General features: G+C 49.6%; 1 protein-coding gene across 3 annotated transcripts in view; it reads right to left on the bottom strand.

Annotated features, from left to right (window-relative positions):
• Positions 1-20,994, bottom strand: part of FHAD1 (forkhead associated phosphopeptide binding domain 1) — a 121,886-nt gene that overhangs the window by 55,202 nt on the left and 45,690 nt on the right. For 2 of the 3 annotated variants that reach the window (XM_045774711.2, XM_087858298.1), the window contains exons 5-13: positions 20,300-20,518; positions 16,526-16,649; positions 12,840-12,970; positions 10,064-10,153; positions 8,916-9,020; positions 4,985-5,092; positions 2,289-2,372; positions 1,394-1,546; positions 342-537 (exon numbers count right to left, since the gene is read on the bottom strand). In XM_045774711.2, coding sequence (XP_045630667.2) covers positions 342-537; positions 1,394-1,546; positions 2,289-2,372; positions 4,985-5,092; positions 8,916-9,020; positions 10,064-10,153; positions 12,840-12,970; positions 16,526-16,649; positions 20,300-20,518 — 1,210 coding nt within the window. The remainder of the gene's footprint in view (positions 1-341; positions 538-1,393; positions 1,547-2,288; positions 2,373-4,984; positions 5,093-8,915; positions 9,021-10,063; positions 10,154-12,839; positions 12,971-16,525; positions 16,650-20,299; positions 20,519-20,994) is intronic. The other variant, XM_087858297.1, reaches the window with a different exon arrangement.

Consider the following 20,994-nt stretch of genomic DNA (forward strand, 5'->3'; position numbering starts at 1 on the left):
TCTCTCTCTCAAATGAATAAATCTTTAAAAAAAAAAAATAAAAAAAGTCTATTAAAAATTATATATATAACGGTAGTTGCTTCTGAGAGATAGGATTTAGCATAATTTTGATTTAATTTTCCTTTTGCTTGTGTCACGTCTCATTTTTCTTCAGTAATCATGTCTCACTTTTTTTTTTTTTTTTTACCCCCAAGAAAAATCACTTCTCAAAGAAAGTCTGCGGAAGGGAATACTTGGCCATATACCTAAGAAGCCTTCCTCAACAGATGTCCCATCATGATAAGATTCAACGCGACATTTTAGAGTCATGCAACTACGTGAGAAAAAAAAGTGCCATTAACCTGTGTCAGAGCTGGGTAACTGGATCCCGACGTCCCGGAGGAGACGCTCCGTCTCCTCCAGCCAGGACAGCGACAGGCGCAGGATGTCCAACACCACCTTCTGGAGCCCAGAAACAGGTGGGCTCACCTGAAGGGTCTGGAGCACGTCCACCTCCTTCTTCAGGTCCTTGCTACAGCAGGACATTTTCATGCAAGCCTGCAAAGACACACGATCGTGAGGCACCCAGACACTGTCGCCAGCAGTGGCACCTGGAGAGCCCAGCTCTCGCCTTTGCTGTGAAGCAGGCGACGCCACATGCCGGCCGCACCGCGACGGCTCCGTTGGATTTACCTTCTTTTTGAGCAGCTTTTTTTTTCCACTCTAATTTGGACTTTGAATGGTCAAAGAGACCCCACTTTTAGGTATCTGCAATTCCAAAGCCAAGTTGCCAAGGACACCTGGCGCCAATGGGAACCCAGTCTGGTGACTCCATTTCATCAAAATTCCCCTTGAGATCAACGCATCAGCTGGTCAGAGAGCGGGGTTTCTGATCTGAGAGAGTGCTGACAGGCCAGCGTTTGCACAGGCTCCCCAAATAGTAGCTGCGTATTTCCAGAGAAAGCAGAAGCAGCTGCCTGTTCTGGAAGGCTCCATCTCGGTGTGGGAGCCGCGGGGGTTCAGGCAGACGTCTGGGCCCGTTTCCTCCAGAGTCAAAAGCAAAAGAGGCAGGAAAAAAATGCAAATAAAGAACAGGGATGTTTCTCTGGTTTTTCTGGAAATAACAGGGGACTTATTTAGTTATTTACTTATTTTTTGCTGGGGTCTGGGTCTCCCCAAGTCAGTACCAGGGGTGTGTCAGGCGTCCTTTCCTTGGCCACACCAAATTCACCAGGGAGGCATTTTTTTAAGGCTTTTTGTTTTCTGCTCCCAGATAGATTTCTCCAACAAGAAAAAGGACAAAAAGAGCAGAGCATTTCTGCCCAACCCGCTCCACGAACACTGGGCAATTTCCCAAACCAGCAGCATAAGAATGAGATGAAGGGGACATTTGTAAAAAGCCAAGAGACGCCACCTGGCAGCTGTCTAAAGATGCCTTCAGCTTCTCGATGTCCTCTGTGATTTCCTCCTGTTTGGAGTTGCTGAGCCGAGTCTCTTTCTGCAGGGTCCATTTTCTCTGCTGAAAGTTGATGTTGTCCTCAGTGACCTGGGCAATCTTCTCTATTAGCTGGTGAGAAAAGGGAAAGAGATTTACAGGACAGGGTGGCTCTGGGAGGGGAGCTGGGAGCATTAGTTTAAGCTCCCGGGTCCGCAGGTGAGCAGGGAGGCCCTGATGCGTTTTGGTGATGGCTCTGGAGGATGTGTCTCCACATCCCAGGATGTGTCTCCCAGGATCAGAGATGGCTTTTAAGAGCCAAAGATCTATAATATTGCCATGAGTGTGTTCTAGATTCTTCTGCATGGTAGCAGTGATTCGTAACACGGTGCCTGATGCTGTGGGCCCATAAATAGAGGTCAGTGTCCACAGCCAATGAGAGCAGCCCACGGTGTGTCTTCTTACATGTGCGTGGACACAGAAGGTTGGAAAGAAAATCGGGAGAATGACCAGGCAATCGTAATGGCCAGAAGTCCATCCCCATTACCATCCCTGGCCTTCAGAAGGAAGAAATGAGAATGCATGTCTACGGAGAGGCAGCCCCCCTTCTTTTAAGGTGCTAACGAAGGGTAAATGTGTGTTCTGGAGACCAGAAATAGGCCTGAGTAGTTTAATTTGATTTTCACAGAAACATTTCAAGGGAGTTTAACTGGCTTTTACTTTAAAAGCCAGGAAATCCCATAAAATCAAAACAAATCTTTATGGTGTAGCAACAGTGTGAAAACTATGTACCACCAACAAAACACAGAAGCATATGCTCCCAGTGTCTGGAGTCCCGGGTCCCCAAAGGAAGAAGTGACAACGCGAGACAGACCTGTTGATCTGTGACAGGCTTGTCCAGGAACGGCTTCACTCGTCCGTAGGTGGCCTTGATGACTTGACTTCTGAAATGTTCCAGCTACAGCACAAAGGGAAGGCAACAGAGTCAGTGGGGCCGGCGGGGGCCCGAGAGCCCAGGTGCGTCATTTCTGGCACCAGGGTCCAGGAGAGAGGAGGGTCTGCGCCCCGCTAATGGTCATTAAGGGTCATGAAAATCTTCACCTCTCACTGGAAGGGGCAGTGCTGACAGAAGAGAACAGAACAGCAGGTTTTAATTACTTTTTAGGTTTGCCTGCCGAACCCAACCGACCCACGTGGTCAGCGCACACACGTCTCGCGCCCTCGGAAGAGCCACTTGCTGCCAATTATCCAGTGGGAAGTCTGGGGCCGGGAGCGTTCTTCCATAATTGTTAAGTTGGCACCAGACTGTGAAATAAATATTGAGGCTGTCAGCCGAAGTAAATGGTGTCATCAGCCCGAGTGCCTGGCGAGAGGACAGTGTGCTCCCTTCTGCCATTCTGGGCCTCCGACCGTACGTGTCCTGAACACTGTGTCTATTGTCTCTGTATCCCCAGAGCCTGGTACAGTGCCTGGCGGAGTAGGCGCTCAATACATATTCATTGGCTGCTTGTATGCAGAGACATCTGTCAAAAACCGGGTCCTCTACTTCGGTTCAACCGGCTTTCATTGAGTGCCTCCTGGGCGCTGGTGTTTTCAGATTACGGCTGACGAAGCAGCACAGTTAAATTAAATAAGGGCACACAGAAGTTCAAGTTCAAGGTGTCCAGTTCCATGAGAAGTGAGAGGCAAAGCAGCCCCACTTTCTCGGAGAATTTACCAACATGGCCTGGGTTTTTGGTTCACTGGCAAAATATGGTCATTGACTCCAAAACAGAGCGCTGAAAATTAAAAAAAAATAATAAAACAAACAAACAAACAAAAAAACACACACACAAATAAAAATAAATAAATAAACAAACAAACAAACAAATAAATAAATAAATAAAACAGAGCCCTGAAGGGACCATGAATGCCACAGAGTCAACTGGAAAGTCGAAGGGTCCTAACATGCAGGGTTTACTGTACACTGTGGAGTTCTGGGACCCCAATAGTGGAATGACGGATCTCCTAAGGACACCCCTGCCACCAGTCGGCCCAAAGCTGACTGGGGTGGGGGGTGGCGGGTGTCGAGGCACTCCAGGCCATCCTCTGGATCTACAGCCAAGGGGAGGGTCCTAACTAGCCCAGGAAGAGGTCATGGAGAATCATGGCCCCCGTGACCACCAGAGACACCCTACCGCATTGCTCAGGGACAGGTCCTCCTGGTTCATGGGCTCGGTCTGGAACCGCTTGCCTGGGGAGGGGCAGAATCTCAGACGGACAGCAGGGCCATGGAAATACGGGGGTGGGATGGGAAGGTGGCAGAGACAGGGCTCACCCTCTGTCTCTCGGGTCTAGACCTGGGGGAATCTCAGTGTCTCTGAGGGTCCTCCCACACGACTTCTCCCCAGAGCCAGAACCTGGACCTTGGTACTTGGCGAAAGTGACACAGACCACGCTTCCAATCAGGTGCGTGTTGGCGGCTGCGGAGCACAGCAAAGGGGAGGGGCTGGTCCAGGTGCACAGATGAGGCCCAGATTGACAGGCTCTCTGTCCTAGCTCTGTGCTGGCACCCTGCAGAGATGACACTGGGGGTGACATTTGTTGAAGGGGCTTTAAGGTCTGCCCAGTGGTCAGCACCATTATTTAACTTGTACGTGCCTCTCACAAAGCCAGGTCACGCTGCCCCGTGAAGGCCCAGAAGGGCTTTGGGAGCTGGGCCTTGTGGGATAGAGGGCTCCTTTAAGGCTTGTGGTTCTTAACCTTCCTTGGTGGTTCACAGACCCTTTCGAGAATCCAATGGGCAACGTGGTGGACCCTGCTTCCCAGAAAAACAAAAGCACAAACACGTATACACGCAAAATGCTCTTGGGTCCCCTGGTGGTTGCCAGGAGAGAGCCCCTTGAAGAGAAGTTCAAGGTGGGCTGCCCTTGGAGGGCCATATTCTGGAGGGTCAGTGTCCCCATCCTGGCTTCCCATTTGCTCTCCCTTAGCCTTTGATGAAGTCTTGTTTGTGGGTTCTGGTCCTCATGTCTGTGCCACGCGTAAGAGGAAGGGCCGCCAGGCCACCCGGGGCCAGAGCAGTAGAGCAACGGCACCCCCGACGAGCCTGTCAGGGCCTGTTCACCGCCCTGCCCAGGGACTTCCCCAGCCAGCGAGCGCTCTGACGTTCTGGGGTCTTTATTTCCTTAAGGACACTGACTGTGACATCTGCTGGCGAACAGAGGAAGCAAGACCATGGTAAATAGCAGGACAAAAAATATGAGGAAGAAAGTACTAGAAACACCATGGGATCAAGAGGCTCAAACTCTTCCCAATTAACGGCGGGTTAATTGGGGGCAGGCATGGAGCCCAGATGGGCTGCCTGGGTCTCAGGCAGTGGTGACCTGCTTGTGTGGGCAGCTTCCCAGCAGGAAAAGCCTGTTCGCGGTATCCCCTGGGATGCAGGAAGCCAAACAGGCTTCTCCTCTGGGATAAAAGGGAGAATCCAACCACAACCCACATCTTCCTCACTCATCCCCAACAGAGGCTGGGGTGCAGAAAACCCACGGGGAGCGTGGGCCACTGAAGGGGGCTCTGGAGCTGGCCTACCTGACCTACTGCCCTTTCCAAATTGACTTTAATGAGGTTCTCTCTGTTCCCCATTTCTTGTAGCTGGAGCAATTTCTTTCTGGAATCCTCCTGAAGCTTCTCTTCAACCTGAAATGACGATGAAAGCATGTGCTCGCCGCTAATGTGATCGTAATGCACTCCGGAGAACTTCCTCTAGGAGGTCTAATGGCCAAGGGGGAGTTCCAGGGGGGCAGGGGTGGCTGCGGGCCTGTGTTATGGGGTCATAGGCGAGCGCAGGGTGGAGGCAGGCTCGCTGGAGCTGCCCCCCAGGGGAGAGGGCCGAGCTCTGCGCCCTCGGGGCTCAGGCTCCGATCCCCTCTGGGTCCCCAGGAAGCCCTGTGACCCCCGAACAGTGTCCTCATCTGTCAAATGGGGATGATGGTCCTAGCATGTCTCAGAGGGTTATCGTGGGGATTCAAAATGTTTAGAGTAGTGCCTGTATTTGAGGGCTCTATTCAGGCCTCAGGTCGTGTGATCTGTAAAAGCAGACAGGAATGTCCATCAGGAGGCGTCATTCTAATGCTGCTAGGAACTGGCCCACGGTGGGTACTTGGGAAATGTTATTATTAGGCTTATTATCATAACTATTTGTCATTGCCAGTTTTAGCACACTCACCAGTGGAAACCTCTCTAGGGGCTCGCTAAGCAATGTCTTTTAAGAATCGCAGATTGCAAAAGAAGGCTTTAAAGCTGGGGGGAAACTTGCCCATTTATTCCCCCTTGTTTGGGTAATAGGCGAGGTGAGCTTGCAGGTGCCCGATGCTGCTCCCTGCTGGCTGTTAGGGGACCCTGCAGCTGCACCATTCTTTTCCGAACAATAACCTTTTGGAAGCACCTGTTGAGCCCAGGGCTCTGGATATGAAGCAAATTCCCCTAAATGAATGCGAGGCTTTTGTGCTGAAACAACCTCAAGAACTGTTTCTTAGGGGGTTGAAGGGGGGGAATCACAGAAGTAATAAAAGACCCAGAAGAGCCCTGTAGGGCTTTCTTCTGAGCAGTGTGGCCCAGTGGCAGGGCCTCTAAGTAGCCACGGTACCTCTCCGGGCCTTAGCTTCCTTTGAGCACATCCCCCCAAACACGTCTAAACGTGCTCTCACTTCTATTTCAGCAGACTTTCTCATACGCTGGGAAAGCCAAGTCAGCCCGGACTCTGCCCTTAGCTATGCTCCCCATCTAAGGAAAGGCCTCCTGTTCCCCACCCCAATCCTCAGGGTCTTCCTCCACTGCCACCCCACTCTATCTCTCACACCCAGCGATCTCCAAGCCTGTGACTTGACCCCTCTCACATCCAGTCCACATCTCCGTCCCTACCCTGGCGAGCCCTCCCACCGGGCACTGAGGACCTCTGGCCTGTGGTAAGTGGCCTCCTCCCTCTCGTTTACTTCCTTCCAGCACATTCTTCATGGTGCTGTGCGGGTTACCAGGCTGTGGGGCCGTTCGGTCTGACAGAACTTTCTGCAGTGACAGAAATGCCCCATGTCTGTGCACTTGAAGCAAAGCACTTGAAATGTGGCTGGTGTGTCTGAGGAACTCAATTTTGAATTTTACCTAATCTTGATTAATTTCAGGGTGAAGAGCTGCGTGTGGCTAGTGGTTTCGCCTCCTACTGACAGTGTGGCCAGGGGCTGGTTACCTTACTAGTGGCTAGGAGCCTTGATTCCCTCAGCTGTAAAATGAAGAGGATAAATGTTTGAGAGAGATTCAACGTTTGGCATAATGCCTAGTACATGGGAAATTACAGCTATTGTTTTCACCATTATTATTATTATTTTGATAGGATTTTATTTATTTGATCGAGAGAGAGAGAGAGAGAGAGAGAAAGAGCACAAGCAGGGGCGAGGGGCAGAGGCAGAAGGAAAGCAGACTCCCCACTGAGCAAGGAGCCCGATGCGGGACTTGATTCCAGGACTCTGGGATCATAACCTGAGCTGAAGGCAGACACTTAACCCGCTGACCCACCCAGGCACCCTTCACCCTTATTATCGACCACAATGTAATCATACCGGTTCCCTGTTCAAAAGCCTACAGCAGCTCCCCGATGCCACACTAATGCAAACACCCAGCCAAGGATTCAACAGGCCCATGTGAAAGCCAAACGAGGTAAATAAAAATAAATCCACACCTAAATAAATCATAATAAAGCTGCTAAAAATCAAGAGAAAAGAAAATCTTAAAAGCGGCCAGGGAAAACAGATTACACAAAGGCACAAGAGTTAGGTTCTAAATGACTTCTAAGAGGAACAACAGGATCCGAGAGACACGGGAATGATGGACCTAATGCCACCTGTAACACGCTGAAGAATGTCATTGCCAGTGCAGAATTTGGTGCTCAGTCAAAACGTGTTTTGAATGAAGGTTAAATATTCATTTCCAAAGATGCATGTGCAAGTATCTGAGAGAATTTGCCATCGGCACAGTCATGCTGAAGGAAAACGCTAAAAGGCTTCTTCAGACAGAAGAACAATCCCAGATGGATGATCAGAGATGCAGAAAAGACAGCAAGAGAGGTAATGTGTGGACATGAATATTGACTAGAGAGAAATAGTGATAAGGTCTTCTGGGCTTTAAAATATAGGGACTAGTCTGTGGGACACCTGCGAGGTTCAGTCGGTTAAGCATCCAACTCTTGATCTTGACTCAGGTCTTGATCTCAAGGTCGTGAGTTCGGGTCCTGCACTGGGCTCCACACTGGGCATGGAGCCTACTTAAAATAAAATAAAATAAAATAAAATAAAATAAAATAAAATAAAATAAAATATAAAATAAAATAAAATAAAATAAAATAAAAAGTTTAGAAAACGACAGCAGTGGCATACACATCCGAGGGGGTGAGTGAAGTCAGTGTTCTACGGTCATTGCCTTACCAAGGAGAAGGGAATAATTATCGGCTAATGTTGGATCTTGGTGAGTCAAGAATGTAGATTATAGCCCTTACGCTGACCATCAAAAGAATGAAGAGTGAGAAACTCAATTACTATTGGATTTTGGTAAGTCAAGGCTGAATGTTATTGTCTTGCTATTACTAAAAGTGTAGTAAAAGAGGAAAGAATTTCCAAGCTAATAGAAAATTCTGTGAATTCTATGAAAATTCTAACCAAAAGAGAAACCAGTGTAGCTGCCAGTTCTATATATATATATATTTTTTTTAAGATTCAATTTATTTATTTGAGAGAGAGAGAGAAGCAGAGGCGAATGGAGAGGGACAAGCAGATTCTGAATTGAGAGCAGAGCCTGACATAGGGCTTGATCCCAGGACCCTGAGATCATGACCTGAGCCAGAACAAGAGTTGGACGCTGACTGAGCCACCCAGGTGCCCCACTGCCAGAGTTACATTAATGACAAAGTAGACTTTAATGGGAAAACACTACTAGAGATGAAGGAGGATGTTTTATGATGATCAAAGGGTTTTTTTCCCAATGAGAAGTGTTAAAATTCTAAATTTATAGGCACCTAGTAACACAGCCTCAAAATATACAAAGCAAAAGTTCACAATACTAAAAGTAACAATACACAAATGCACAATCATGAGATTTTAAAAAATATACCTCTTCAATGACTAATAGAACACGTAGCCAAAAACATCAATAAAAGCATTTAAGTTTGAACAACACCATTGGCAAATCTGATTTAATGGATCGATTCTCTTCTGGATAAATTTTGCCAATTAAGAGTTGAAGTCAGTCTAGACTAGTGGTTACACACAGGAGCACTGGAGTCAGACAGACCGTTCAGCTACTTTATCTGCGGGAACTTGGCTAACGTCTTTTACCTCTGTGAGTCTGTTTCTCAACCGTACAGTGGTCTTAATACCAGTAGTGACCACATGGAGTTGTTGTGAGATTACTGGAGATGATGCGTGCAGAGAGCCTGGCCCAGAGCCGTCACTGGGCCACACTGTCCCAGTCTTACCTTGCTCTTTTCTCGTAGCGTCTTAGAGATCATGTTCTGCTCAGTACAACTCTTCTTCAGCTCCTCCCTGAGCTTCTTCATTTCCTTCTCCATGTCTTGGATTTGCTGAAAGAGTTTCAACAACAGAAAGTCAACTTTCCTGACGGGAAGCAGGAGTTGCCTTCTGGGCTGAAAATTCTGAATCTCTGTAGCTCGTTTCATTGGGTTCATTAAGGCAGAAACCTAGTCTGGTATTAGCCTAATTGCTTCCCTTGAGGGAAAAATTCTGTGTCCATAGGGCAAAGTAGATGTTTTTTCAATTGCTGTATGGGAAATTGGGTAAAGGGAAATGATTAGTTTCTTTTGAAAATCAGCGTGGGCCCTGGATTAAATAGTACAAGATATCCATCAACTCATTAGATGCTCTTCTGGGGGGTATATTTTTGAGATCAACCTAAAAAAGGGCTGCTTAGATGAAACAATGGACACGGTTTGGAAGGACAGAACAATGAGATTTTTCTTTTTCCCCATTCTGAGGCAGAGAATAGCAATGTTCCTGGCACAGAGAACGGGGCATCTCCTCCTCGCGTCTAAGCCGCCGTACTGCCAACGGGTGGAAACTCACGCCCGCTGTTCAAGAGCAGTCGACTGGAGCCGGGAACGAACGTTCTCGTTTTAGTGCTCATATTTTCGTCGTTATTTATTTCCAAAGTCATCGTTTGTATAAGGCAACTGATACCTTTTCTTTTTGTTTTGTTTTTATGAATTGGTGTAACATTGGTATACTGCCACGAAAATGCTTCAGGAAGAATTTTGTGTTGGTAACCGTGCCCGTGCCTCTGATAAACTCTGACAGTGGAACACGACAGTTTGGGCACCACCGGTCCAGGGGCAGGGGCCGTGTGTCCCCTGCCCAGCCCCAGGGGGAACGCGCCCAAGGCCCAGAGAATGCTGGGAACGTGTGTTTTCTAATATTTTTAGCCATCTCTTCCTTGAGGCTAGAGGCAGCATTTCAAAGAGTTAGGAGACCAGGTTAACACGCAGTCATTAAAGCCTCACAGCTTGCGCTATCTGATGGGCCAAGGAACCCCTCCTCGACCCCCTCAAAACCCCGAAGGTCAAAGCCTAGCCCTTCTGGGGACACCTAGCAGTGAGGAGGCTCAACTCACGATTTTGCAGAGTTTTAACTCTTTCCCTTGGGCTTCCTTCTGTTCCTTCTGAGCATCTTCCTTCCTTAACTCTTCTTTCAGCATGGAGCACTGCAGAGAGAAAGGACAGCAAGTCCACGTGGGGTTGTCTGGGTCCCTAGTCCCTGTATGCGTCCCCAAGAGCATTTCTGGTTGTTTCACCCAATCACTTCCCCAAATTCCCAGAGGCGAGGCCATTTGTGTCTGAGGGCACCCGGGGCCCTGCAGCAGTTCTAGTCACCCCTCTCCTGAGTTCTGGGGGTAACATGTGTAAAGTCTTCCTCAAGGGGCGCCTGGGTGGCTCAGTTGGTTAAGCGTCTGCCTTCGGCTCAGGTCATGATCCCGGGGTCCTGGGATCGAGCCCTGCATCAGGCTCCCTGCTCAGCAGAAAATCTGTTTCTCCCTCTGCCTCTGCCTCTCCCCCGCTCGTGCTCTCTCTCTCTCTCTCTGTCAAATAAATAAATAAAATCTTAAAAAAAAAAATTCTTCTTCAACAACCAGCAATCTACACCACAGGACAGACCCCGCTTTGTGGAGTCTGGATCCTTAGGGTGGAGGGATGGGTGTGTTTTCCTCTGTGACCAGCCAAGAGAGCTTGCAGGAATACAGGAATACAGTTCTTGCTAGTGAACTTGGATGGCTCTCAGTGCTTTCCACAACTTATATCTCAAAACACAACCGCCTAGCTGTGGCAATGTAAACGGAACAGCCTTTCGGGGGCGGGGGGGAGAGTTAGGCAGCACGCATAAGGAACATAAAGATGTGCCTTCTTTTCACCCAGGAATTCCCACGTTAGTATTGCCTCTTAAAGATGAAAAAAAAAAAAAAAAGAAAGAAAGAAAGAAAGAAAAAAAAAAAGAAAAAGAAAATCAGCAAATCTGTTGGTTCAGGGATGTTCTTCCCAGTATTGCTAGGGAAAGGGGAAGGGGAAGGGGAAGGGGAAGGGGAAGGGGAAGGGGAAGGGGAAGGGGAAGGGAAGGGAAGGGAAGGGAAGGGAAGGGAAGGGAAGGGAAGGGAAGGGAAGGAAAGAAAGGAAAGGAAAGGAAAGGAAAGGAAAGGAAAGGAAAGGAAAGGAAAGGAAAGGAAAGGAAAGGAAAGGAAAGGAAGAGAAAGAAACAACCGTGTCCAACAACAGACCGCTTTATTACATTGTGTACGTCCAGAAAAATATTATGTAGCTTTTAGGACCGATGGTAAGAGCTTTTATTTATTAACATGGGAAAATAGTCAGTATTTAAAATTTAAAAAATTGTGTATATTATAATTTTTTTTTTTTAAAGATTTATTTATTTATTTATTCGACAGAGATAGAGACAGCCAGCGAGAGAGGGAACACAAGCAGGGGGAGTGGGAGAGGAAGAAGCAGGCTCCCAGCAGAGGAGCCTGATGTGGGGCTCGATCCCATAACGCCGGGATCACGCCCTGAGCCGAAGGCAGACGCTTAACCGCTGTGCCACCCAGGCGCCCCAGTGTATATTATAAATTTTAAAATATTTATTTATTTATTATATATAGAAACAAGATTGGAAGACTATACATTAAAATATTAATGTGGATTTCTAGGTAGCATTTTCTTTCTGATCTCTCTAGTTTTGCTTCTCAGTATTATCTACTTCTAGTTTCCTAAAATTCACATGCATGACAAAGGGAATTAGGAAAAGAAAAGACAGGCATCCTGTCAAATGCTCCTCAGAGCCGCCCCCTGGGGGCAGGACGCCTATGGGCTAATGGATGGCACAGGCTAGCCAGGAGAAATACGTCATTCCAAGGTCAACGAGAAAGGGGAAATGGGGAGAGAAAGAATCCAAATGTACTTCGGGACGTAGAACAGTCAAAATGGGGCTGTTTTTCCATATTTCTTATACTTAGCATCAGCTCTGCAACCCGCCCCCCTCCCCAACACACACGCACACACTCTCTCTCACACACACACACACACACACACGCACGCACACACTCACGCACCCCACATACAGCAGTGACCCCGCGCGGCTAGAAGTCCATCTGCCTGGGAGAAATGCACATACGGCCAGGCAGCTGACGAGGGGCGGAGCAGCACAACTGAAATCAGCCTCTTGCTTCTCAGCAAATCATTTTGTTATCCCCATTTCACACATGTGGAAACAGAGGCCAAATAAGTTACGAGAAAAGAAAGCTCTGGGATTGGATCCTGGTCTGTCCAACCCCAAAGCACATGCTCTGCCTTTTCTCAGTTCCGAACTGAGTATCGTACTAAGTACCCAAGGTTACTTCTTGTGCCTTTTCTTCAGAGCTTCGAGCTCTATTACCCCGCCCCCAGACATCCCTGTGGACAGAGCTACCGGATCAGGCAGCCACCGGGAATCCCTGAGCTGCCGCCCGAGAGGACAGCTATTGGGTTATACCGCGACTCATTGAAACAGCGCACACATCCTGAGCAATCTGCCTCCACGGGATCAGGATTCTGAAGTCAGGATTGAAGGCGTCACTCGCAGAGTCAAAGTTACATTTAAAAAGCTCTCTACCTTGCAGGGAACCTGGCCCCGGCCTTTAGTCTCTCCAGCAGGGCCTTTGGTGCTTTGGGCTGCCCTGCGGCTGTCCTCCCTGTGGACACCAGCCCTTGGGCACCAGCCCTGGGACAGCAGCGTCATCTTGCAGTGGTGGGAGAGATGGGAGTGGTGTTTAAAACCGGGGCCCCGGGTATGTGACATGAGTCATGGGACTCTGCTCTGCTTTTCGGGGACAGCTACAAGGATGATGACGGTGACCCAGCACTCACTCTGGAGCTGAGGGCTTCAAGCTGGTGATCCTTTTCTTTGTTCTCACTTTTTAGTTGGTTCACCTCCTGTTTGAGTTGCTGAATTTCCTCATCCCTGGTTAACACTTCTTTTTGCAATGATGACACCATCCCTGTAAAAAAAAAAAAGTATATATATATTTTCATTATATTATATTTTAAATATATATATAAAAACCAGGGGGCTGGTTTAAATATATATAATATATATACATTTGCTGGGGAACAAAGGCCCAGCAGAGGGAAGGACTGGGAATTTTTCACCAGAGGCCAAAAAAAGTCTTGTGGCAGAAGGAGGGTGTGAGCAGGGTGGCTGGATTCACACTCACCTGAGTTTGGAACCCGTTTCTCCTACTGAGTGGTGTGGTGGTCTTGGACAAGTTATTTTCCCTATAAGTATCTTTCACTGTGTCTCCCGCATGGAGTTATTATAAGGGTTAAAGACATAAAGAACATAGGAGAGTGGCTGACCCGTAGCGTTCGTTACAGGGTACCTATTATTTTTCGTGGTAGCCGGCTTCTAAAATGGCCCCAGTGGTCCCGGCCTCCAGGAATTCACACCCTGGCACAGCCTGCTCCCTCCATGAGCAGGGCTGACTCGTGTCACTAGTGTGATACTGTGGAAAAGACGGACTGTGGCTTCCTAGGTGGCTCATGAGAGACGCTGCGGCTTTCCCTTTGCTCTCTGTTGGGTCACTCACTCAGGGGGGATGCCAACTGCCATGCCGTGAGGACACTCAAGCCGCCAGGGCAGAGGCCCACACCGCCGGGAATGGAGGCTTCCAGCTCACAGCCCTCATAGCCCTGCGGACGTGCGGACGAGCCCTCCTGGAAGGAGATCCTCCAGCTCCTGCTGGGGCTTTCGATGAGGTGACAGTTGCCCCAGGCAATGTGTGGACTGCCCATCATGGGAGACCCTGAGAACAAGTCACTCCCACATTCCTGAGCTCCAGAAGCTGGATGAGATGATGAACAGCGGTGGTTTTACCCAGAACTTCTGGGACAACCGGTTAGGTAGCAGATGACTAAGGCATTACTGCATTTGCATATCGAGGACACGTGGGAAGAAGGGTGCAGAAATGCTGTGCGATTGAATTATCTCACGCGGTTCTTTTCTTGGAAGAACATTAGGCCCAATTTTATTGGTAGCTGTCAATCAAAAAAGTATGTGAAATGAAGGACCATGTGATCCAGAATTCCATTTAAAGAGCAAGCTCTGTCACAGGACACGGTTAAGTTACTTTGACACAGGTTGATCCCTTTGGGACTGGCCTTCCAGCTTTGTGAGGCGGGACCGGAGACACCTTTAGTCGAGAGGTAATTGGGCCTCGTGACCGAGCCAACGCCTTTTTGACTCTCTACCAGATGCCCGTTCAGGAGGCTGGGAAAGTGAACCATTCGTGTCTGTGTGAGCTCTGAGATGGTTCCCTCTGCTCCTGTTGGGTTTTCTTTCCCCGCCCACATCCGCGTGCTGCTCAGCACTCAGCTGAAGACTGGTGGGGGACCCTCTAAAGATCACCGGGGTGCTCTCTCTGTGTGCGGTCTCTCGTCTCTGGCATGCTGCCCAGTGTCCTGTAGCTGTGTTGGCCTCTCCAATGCCATCCCCTCAATGTGGGAGGCCCACGGGGCTCTGCCTGGGGTCTCCTTCCCGTGCTGTGGTCTGGAACCCCTCTGCGGGGGGTAAGCTGGGGCAATCACAGGGCTCATCTGGTTTGTTTCCTTTATCCCCCAATCACAATCCTGTGAAAATCACTGTTGCAGATATATTTTTTCTTTTTTTGGTTGTTTCAGGAAGGAGAGCAAATCCAGTCCCTGTCATTCCATCTGCCCTGTACGTTTTTCCCCACTTCTCTCATTGTGGAAGCAGGCGTTGTGATGGCCTCCGTCAGCCTGGTCCCTGAGTGGCTGCGATGAGCCAAGCCCCTGCAAACCCATGATGGACACCAGGTGGAGGCAAGATGTGAGCCCGTCTGCTGTAAGCACCGAGCCTCAGGGCCCATTACTGCAGCGAAACCCAGCCCTGTGCTTCTCGAGCTTGAATGTGCAAACGAAACCCTGGGGGTCTGATGCGAGTTCAGGCGATCTGGGCTGGGCCTGAAACTCTGTGGTTCTCATGAGGACCCACGGAAGGCTGATGCTACTGGTCTGGGGACCACACCTGGAGTGGGTCCAGCCCACCCCAAGTGTTATGCTAACCCAGGTCTGTCCAATCCCTGAGTGGAGAAGGTGGTATCTGAGACAGGCCTGAAGCACGGATGAGATTGGACAGGCAGGTGTGGGCGAGGAAGGGCCCGGGTGTTAGGTTCTGGGTGCCCTGAGCTGCCCCCAGCCCGCAGGAAGGGCTCAGCAAATATCTGAGGACATTGCCAATTAGGGAAGAGCATGAACAGGCCTGGCAGGTGGTGGGGCTAGGGGTGGGAAGTTGCAGAGTGAGGCAGAGGAAACGCCAGTGGTCAGGCTGTCCTGGTGCACGGCACCCAGATTCATAAACAGATGGGGGTTCACCTGTGGCTCAGCGCTATGCTCAGCTCTCGCAGCTATGGACGCGTTTCCTGCTGTGTCACTGGTACTCGGAGAGCAATATGCCCCAAGACACTCACCGCCTGCTCCCCTTACCTGCTTCACTCCCTCTCCTCTTTCTCTGTTACTGGCCCCATCCTTCTCAGGCATGTAAGTTCTCCCTAAAAACCCCAGTGGCTCCCCATCACCCTCAGAATAAAACGCAAACTCCTCCCTGTGACCTACCCTCTGCTTCCCTCTCTGACCCTGCCCGCCCCCCACTCCCGTGTTCACCCCACTCCAGCCACACACGCCTTCAGCTCCTCCCACGTGGCCAGCGAGTCCCAGCCTCAGGCCCTTTGCACTCGTGATCACTCTTCCTGGAACACTGTTCCCTGTGGCTTCCTGACTGCTCTTCCCTTCACCTCTTCAGAGACCTGTCCTTGCCCGCCCACTAAGCTGTTCTTCCTTCACTTTCGTCCCTGAAGCGCTTCGCTCCCACATGGCCCAGTTTTCTCTGAAACGGGCTTGTTTATTTACCTGTTTGCTTCTGGTGTCTGTCACCCACTTGCACACGTGAGCCCTAGGAGTACAGGGACACTGTGCTCAAGGCTTTCTCTCCCCAGCACCTAGAGCAGGGCCTGACACCTAGCAGGTGCTCCATAAACACGTGGACTGAATGAAGGGACCCAGGGTAAGAAACAGCTGGTCCCTGGACGGTGTGTTGGCCCCACCCCAAGGCCTGAAGTGCGCACCACCCCTACTGGCCAGCTAGGAAATGTTTTCACCCGGGCCCAAGTGCACCAGGGCCCTAATGCGGTGACCCCGCTCCGTCCACATTCTTGCTTGCACTGAAGGCAAGCTTGCTTCTGGAACTGCCCAAGCCACATGGTGCCCTGTGTTGGCCCTGGTGAGCCTGGCACTTGCTGGACATCGCTAAGTGCTAACCTTCACTCAAATAGTTATCAGGCCCTGCCCTAGGAACCGGATGGCAAACACGCTCTCTTGAGGGCAGACTCCAACTCACAGACACAGGCCGCTCAGAAGATCTTCGAGGCTGCACCCCAGATTAGTGAGCAGCAGTGTAGTGGTGGATTGGTCATGTCTGCTGTGGCCCGGGAAGGAGGGGGAGGGTGGTGGCTCTCAGGCCCATGTCAGAGAGAGCTCACCTGAGGTGACGGCATTGTCCCTCCTCAAGTTCTCACCCTCGTTCTTCAGGGATGTGATTTCTGAGTTCCTCTCAGACAGGGTCTGGCACAGCACCTGGCTGTAGCCTTTCTGCAGGGCACTGATCTGTGGGAGGAGGCAGCACACAGTCAGAGGGCGCTGGCCCAGGTGTACAGGTCTCCACGGTCGGACAACAGATTGGACTGATCTTTGGTGGGGTGTTGGGGAAACCGAGCTTTTTAGTTTTAACTAGTAGAAGGGACAGGAGAGGGCCTGTTCCTTCAGTGACCACCACGTCATACGTAATCAAAACCTTATCTTTGTGCCCACAAAGGGGCTCAGGTGCAGCTGCCTGGGGACAGCTGATCCTTAATGTGCCTTCCTACCACCTTTGGACTCTTGGCCAGAAAGAGACCAGCTGCTGCTTCCGGATCATCCAGCACCGACGGGACGCAGAGCAAAGCTCATGAGAGGGAAGCAGGTTATAAAATTAACTTCCTGGAATGAGGACAGCAGTGGCTTATATGTCATAGAACACTCCAGAGCTCACAAAGCCCTTTCCCAGATGCTACTTCCAGAGCCCCTCACAGCCTCGCAGGATGCCGAGGTTCCTATTTATGCTCCCATGTCACAAGCGAGCAAACTGGGTCTCAGGGCAGTAAGGATCACACGACTGGCAGGGGTGGAGTTACGATTCAGCCTCCAGGCGCCCAGTTCCAGCTTCTTCCACCCTGCCAGGGCCGGGGCGAGGGGGGGGGGGGCTCTAGGCACAGGGGTATGGGCCATAGGCTGTAAAGCACAGTGTGGACTTGGGAGCCCGACTGTGGCCTTCAGATGCCGTTGCTGCCACTTACAGGCTGATGAACACAGGGAGGACACTGGATTCTGTCTCACTGTTTCATTCTGTAAGTGGGGTTACGGCTGTCCCAATGGCATAGTATGGTAAGAAGTATTTTAATAAGTTCGTGTATGTACAAGAGCTCCGATTGTGTCTGGCACAGGGCATACAGGTGGGAGCTGCGACTGTCCTCTGACCTCACTCCTCAGGTGTGTGTTAGCGGCAGCTCCTGCAGTCAACCCTCATCCTGCTGGACGCGGGCGGGTGGGGCGTGCGCCCAGGTAATGCGGGTGAGGGCGCGGAGGCCTTTGCCGGCAGATGGCGCTCACGGTCCTTGTTCTTGGTTTCTGTCCCTGAAAACCTTGTCATTTGTACTCTGGGAGAATTAACAGAAGGATCAAAGTTCCACAAGTTCCCTGGCTCATTCCATGCACCTTCATTGTTCAGATTCTATGACAGCTGGGACAGGTACACTTACTTTTCCCCTGGGATATCTGAGACATTGGGAAGGGGGCACCTGCTAGAAGGTGGTGGGACACAGAGGACTGTCCCCCATTCTCCCCAAGGCTATACATTTTCATGTTTGTGGTTTCAGGTGAAACTGTGAGTGAAAACGTTTCTTTCACCTCTTACTGTTCTTGTGGGGGACATGCAACTTTCCCATAAAAGGTACTTGGGATACTTTTAAAGAGTGTTTCTAGCTCTTCTCAGCTTCGTGCTTTTGTAAAGGCACGGTGCAAAGAGACCGCTTCCAGAAGGGATGGGAAGACATAGGTCCACCTGCCCAAAGACGCCATTGTTTCTGCTTCTGACAGACAGAATATCATTCAATCTAGGCAACAGGGTTTTAGGATTTCAGGTTACGAGGAAACTCCAAACAGTCTTCAAGCCTCTTTGTTTCCTTCCCTACCCAAATAAGCATCCATATTGTCTCTAATGGGTGTGCATCCCAAGAAGCTGGATGTCTGCTATCCTGTGTAATTACATGGGCGCCGAATCCTCAGAAAGCTGATAGTGTTAGGAGGACGGATTCACGAAAATAATTTGGCTGCTAATTAGCACAGGCGTTCAAGAGCACGCAGAGGCAAGCCCGTTCCAGGGACACTGTAGCAGATGGAAGACCTCTGAGAGCCCGCCATGATGCACACACTTTCAGGGGGACCTGAAGACTATAAAGTAATCAGAACAATAAATCAACCTGCCATGCGGCTCATACTTCTGGCTGAACGTTCTGCAGGCGGTGGAATATTTAAGAAACTACAATGTGAGTGGAGAGAACTTGATTTGGGTTCAGACCGACTGCAGCCTCCAGTGTGGATATGCCTTGTTACAAAATATTCTCTTCCAGTTACAAGTGAAGATCGGGGCAGGGGGGAGGCGACAGTACGGTGAAGCGGTGTAATTATTTCTAGATACTTTCTTTGTGAACATTTTCCCCCCAGATATCACTAGCCACTTTCAACAAGACTCAAATTGTGACCTACAGACGCTTAAAGATATGTGAGGATTACACGTTATATGTCAAATATATTTGACTAAAAATGATTATGTGGGAATTATTCACCCTTGTCTGCATACCTGGACAAGACACACCCTGGAATTCAGGAAAGCTCTGAGATGGGAGATGAGAGAATAAACGAAAGAGCTATTACTCTGTCCAACAGCAAAACTGGGTTCAGATCAAGAACAAGGAGCTCGTCAAGGAGTCAGCTTCCTGTCCAGGTAGCTGTCAAGTCGTAATTCCTGTAGGATTGTTTTTCCCAAAACACATCTGACGAAGCATCATTTGTTCCTTTGAATATGAGAGTATATATTTGTTTACTTATTAATTCTGTCTCTCCCTCATTGGAACATAACCGAGGGAAGGCAAAGACCATCCCTGCCTCGTTCTCTGCTGAATTCCCAGAGCCCAGGAGAGGGCATGGCACAAGATGGGCCCCCAACAAATCTTACTTGAATGAATGAATGGATGAACAAATGAACAGACACGGTCTTATCCGCATTCTACAAGGTAGCTGGGCCCACTGTTTGCTCTCAAAGAGCTTACAGTCTCCTAGTACAATCTTCTAGGTTCACCACGCACAACCTAAGTCCTTTCCTGGGCGCCATTTCTTGGATCGAGGCCACGTGCCTTGAACTGGTTAGAGGAGGGGAAAGGCGGCGAACAGGGAAGCAGAGAACAGAGGCCCCAAGCGTGAGCACAGGTTTAGGCAACATTATGCACTGAGGCCACAATTCATAGTGGCCAATTTGTTGTTGTTGCTTCTTAAAATCAACTTTGTTGACATACAATTTATGTACAAGATCAACAGCCAATTTCAAAGTAGTTGAAGAAATTTGTTTGGCTCTAGCTAGTCTCAAGGATAATGTAGAAATTCTGCGTGGAGAATTTCTGTTTGATGGACTTGCCTACAAGGGAGCCATCAACTGCCTTCGGGGTTGGGTTTGGAAGACAAGGGATTCCTTCTCCCGCTCTCCAGCTGACTGCCCGCAGCTCTTTCTGGCTGGGGCTGGGGTGGTGTGAGAGACAGTCACTGAAGTGATGGAATTGGAGAGACAGGAGGCAGGGTGAAAGCATAGGGTCTGCAAGGAGACAGACCTGTGTTCAACTTGTACTGCCCCCTCTAACTTGCTGTGCGAACAGAACAAGTTCCCGGGCGTCTCCGAGCCTGCCTCAGTCTCCTCTTCTGTAGAATGGTACATGTCAGAGGGCCGTGCGGTTTAAGTGAGCCAATGCATCCACAGCACCTGCCCAAAGTGCCTGCCACGCCCCCGATTCCTGGCATGGGTGCCCATACCCACCGTGCACTGCGCCGACCGCCCCTCTTCTATCTATCTGGGTGGCTCCCCTCCGTGCTCCCCTGGTTCCACCCGAGAGCCATCGCCCCTGTGTCGTGACTCTAAGGCCTCCACCAGCTTGCTTCCGAGTCCTACCTACCTGGTTTTTCAAGCTCTGGATCTCTCTCCGTTTGGCATCGATGTCTTCATCCAGAACCTGGAACTTACTCTGTCTGGACGAGGTGGACTCCGACAGCCTCTGACTCAGGCTGGCCACTTCGTTCTGCAAGTTCGCTATCACGGCGTCTTTGTATTTAGATTCAAGTTCAAAATCCGAGAGACGGCTGATTTCTTTCCCCAGCAGCAGAATGATTTCATCCTGGGTGGAGGCCAGATGGGGAGTGTACCAGGTGTGGGTCTGGGGCGCAAGGCTGAGCCCACTTTTAAAAATGTAGGGAAAACGAGGTGTAATTCTTTTGGGAGGGTGAGGACAGGTGGGGAGGGGAAAAAGCAGACTTTCAAGGTTATCTCCACCGCTTGGAAAACCTCGCAGAGCCAAGAGTTTGTTGAAAATGATATACTTGTATATAGACTCTGTAATAGAGGTTTACAGCTCACGGGCACTGAAAATTTCCTTTCCTGTAAAATTATACTTTCACGTTGAGAACCACCACCCCACATGGGAACTTTTGTTGCTAAGGAGTTTATTTATAATATTTTTGTTTAGAATATTCAGCCTAGCACAGTGGGGACCCAAGAAAGGTAGTTAGGAAAACGACATTCTATTTGACCACATCCTGCGTATAATGAGGACTATTTTTTAACTTAAAAAATTTAATACATTCTGAAATATTT

Source organism: Ursus americanus, chromosome 33 (genome assembly GCF_024610735.1).
Source record: "Ursus americanus isolate L20-20 chromosome 33, mUrsAme1.1.p, whole genome shotgun sequence".
Lineage (NCBI taxonomy): Eukaryota > Metazoa > Chordata > Mammalia > Carnivora > Ursidae > Ursus > Ursus americanus.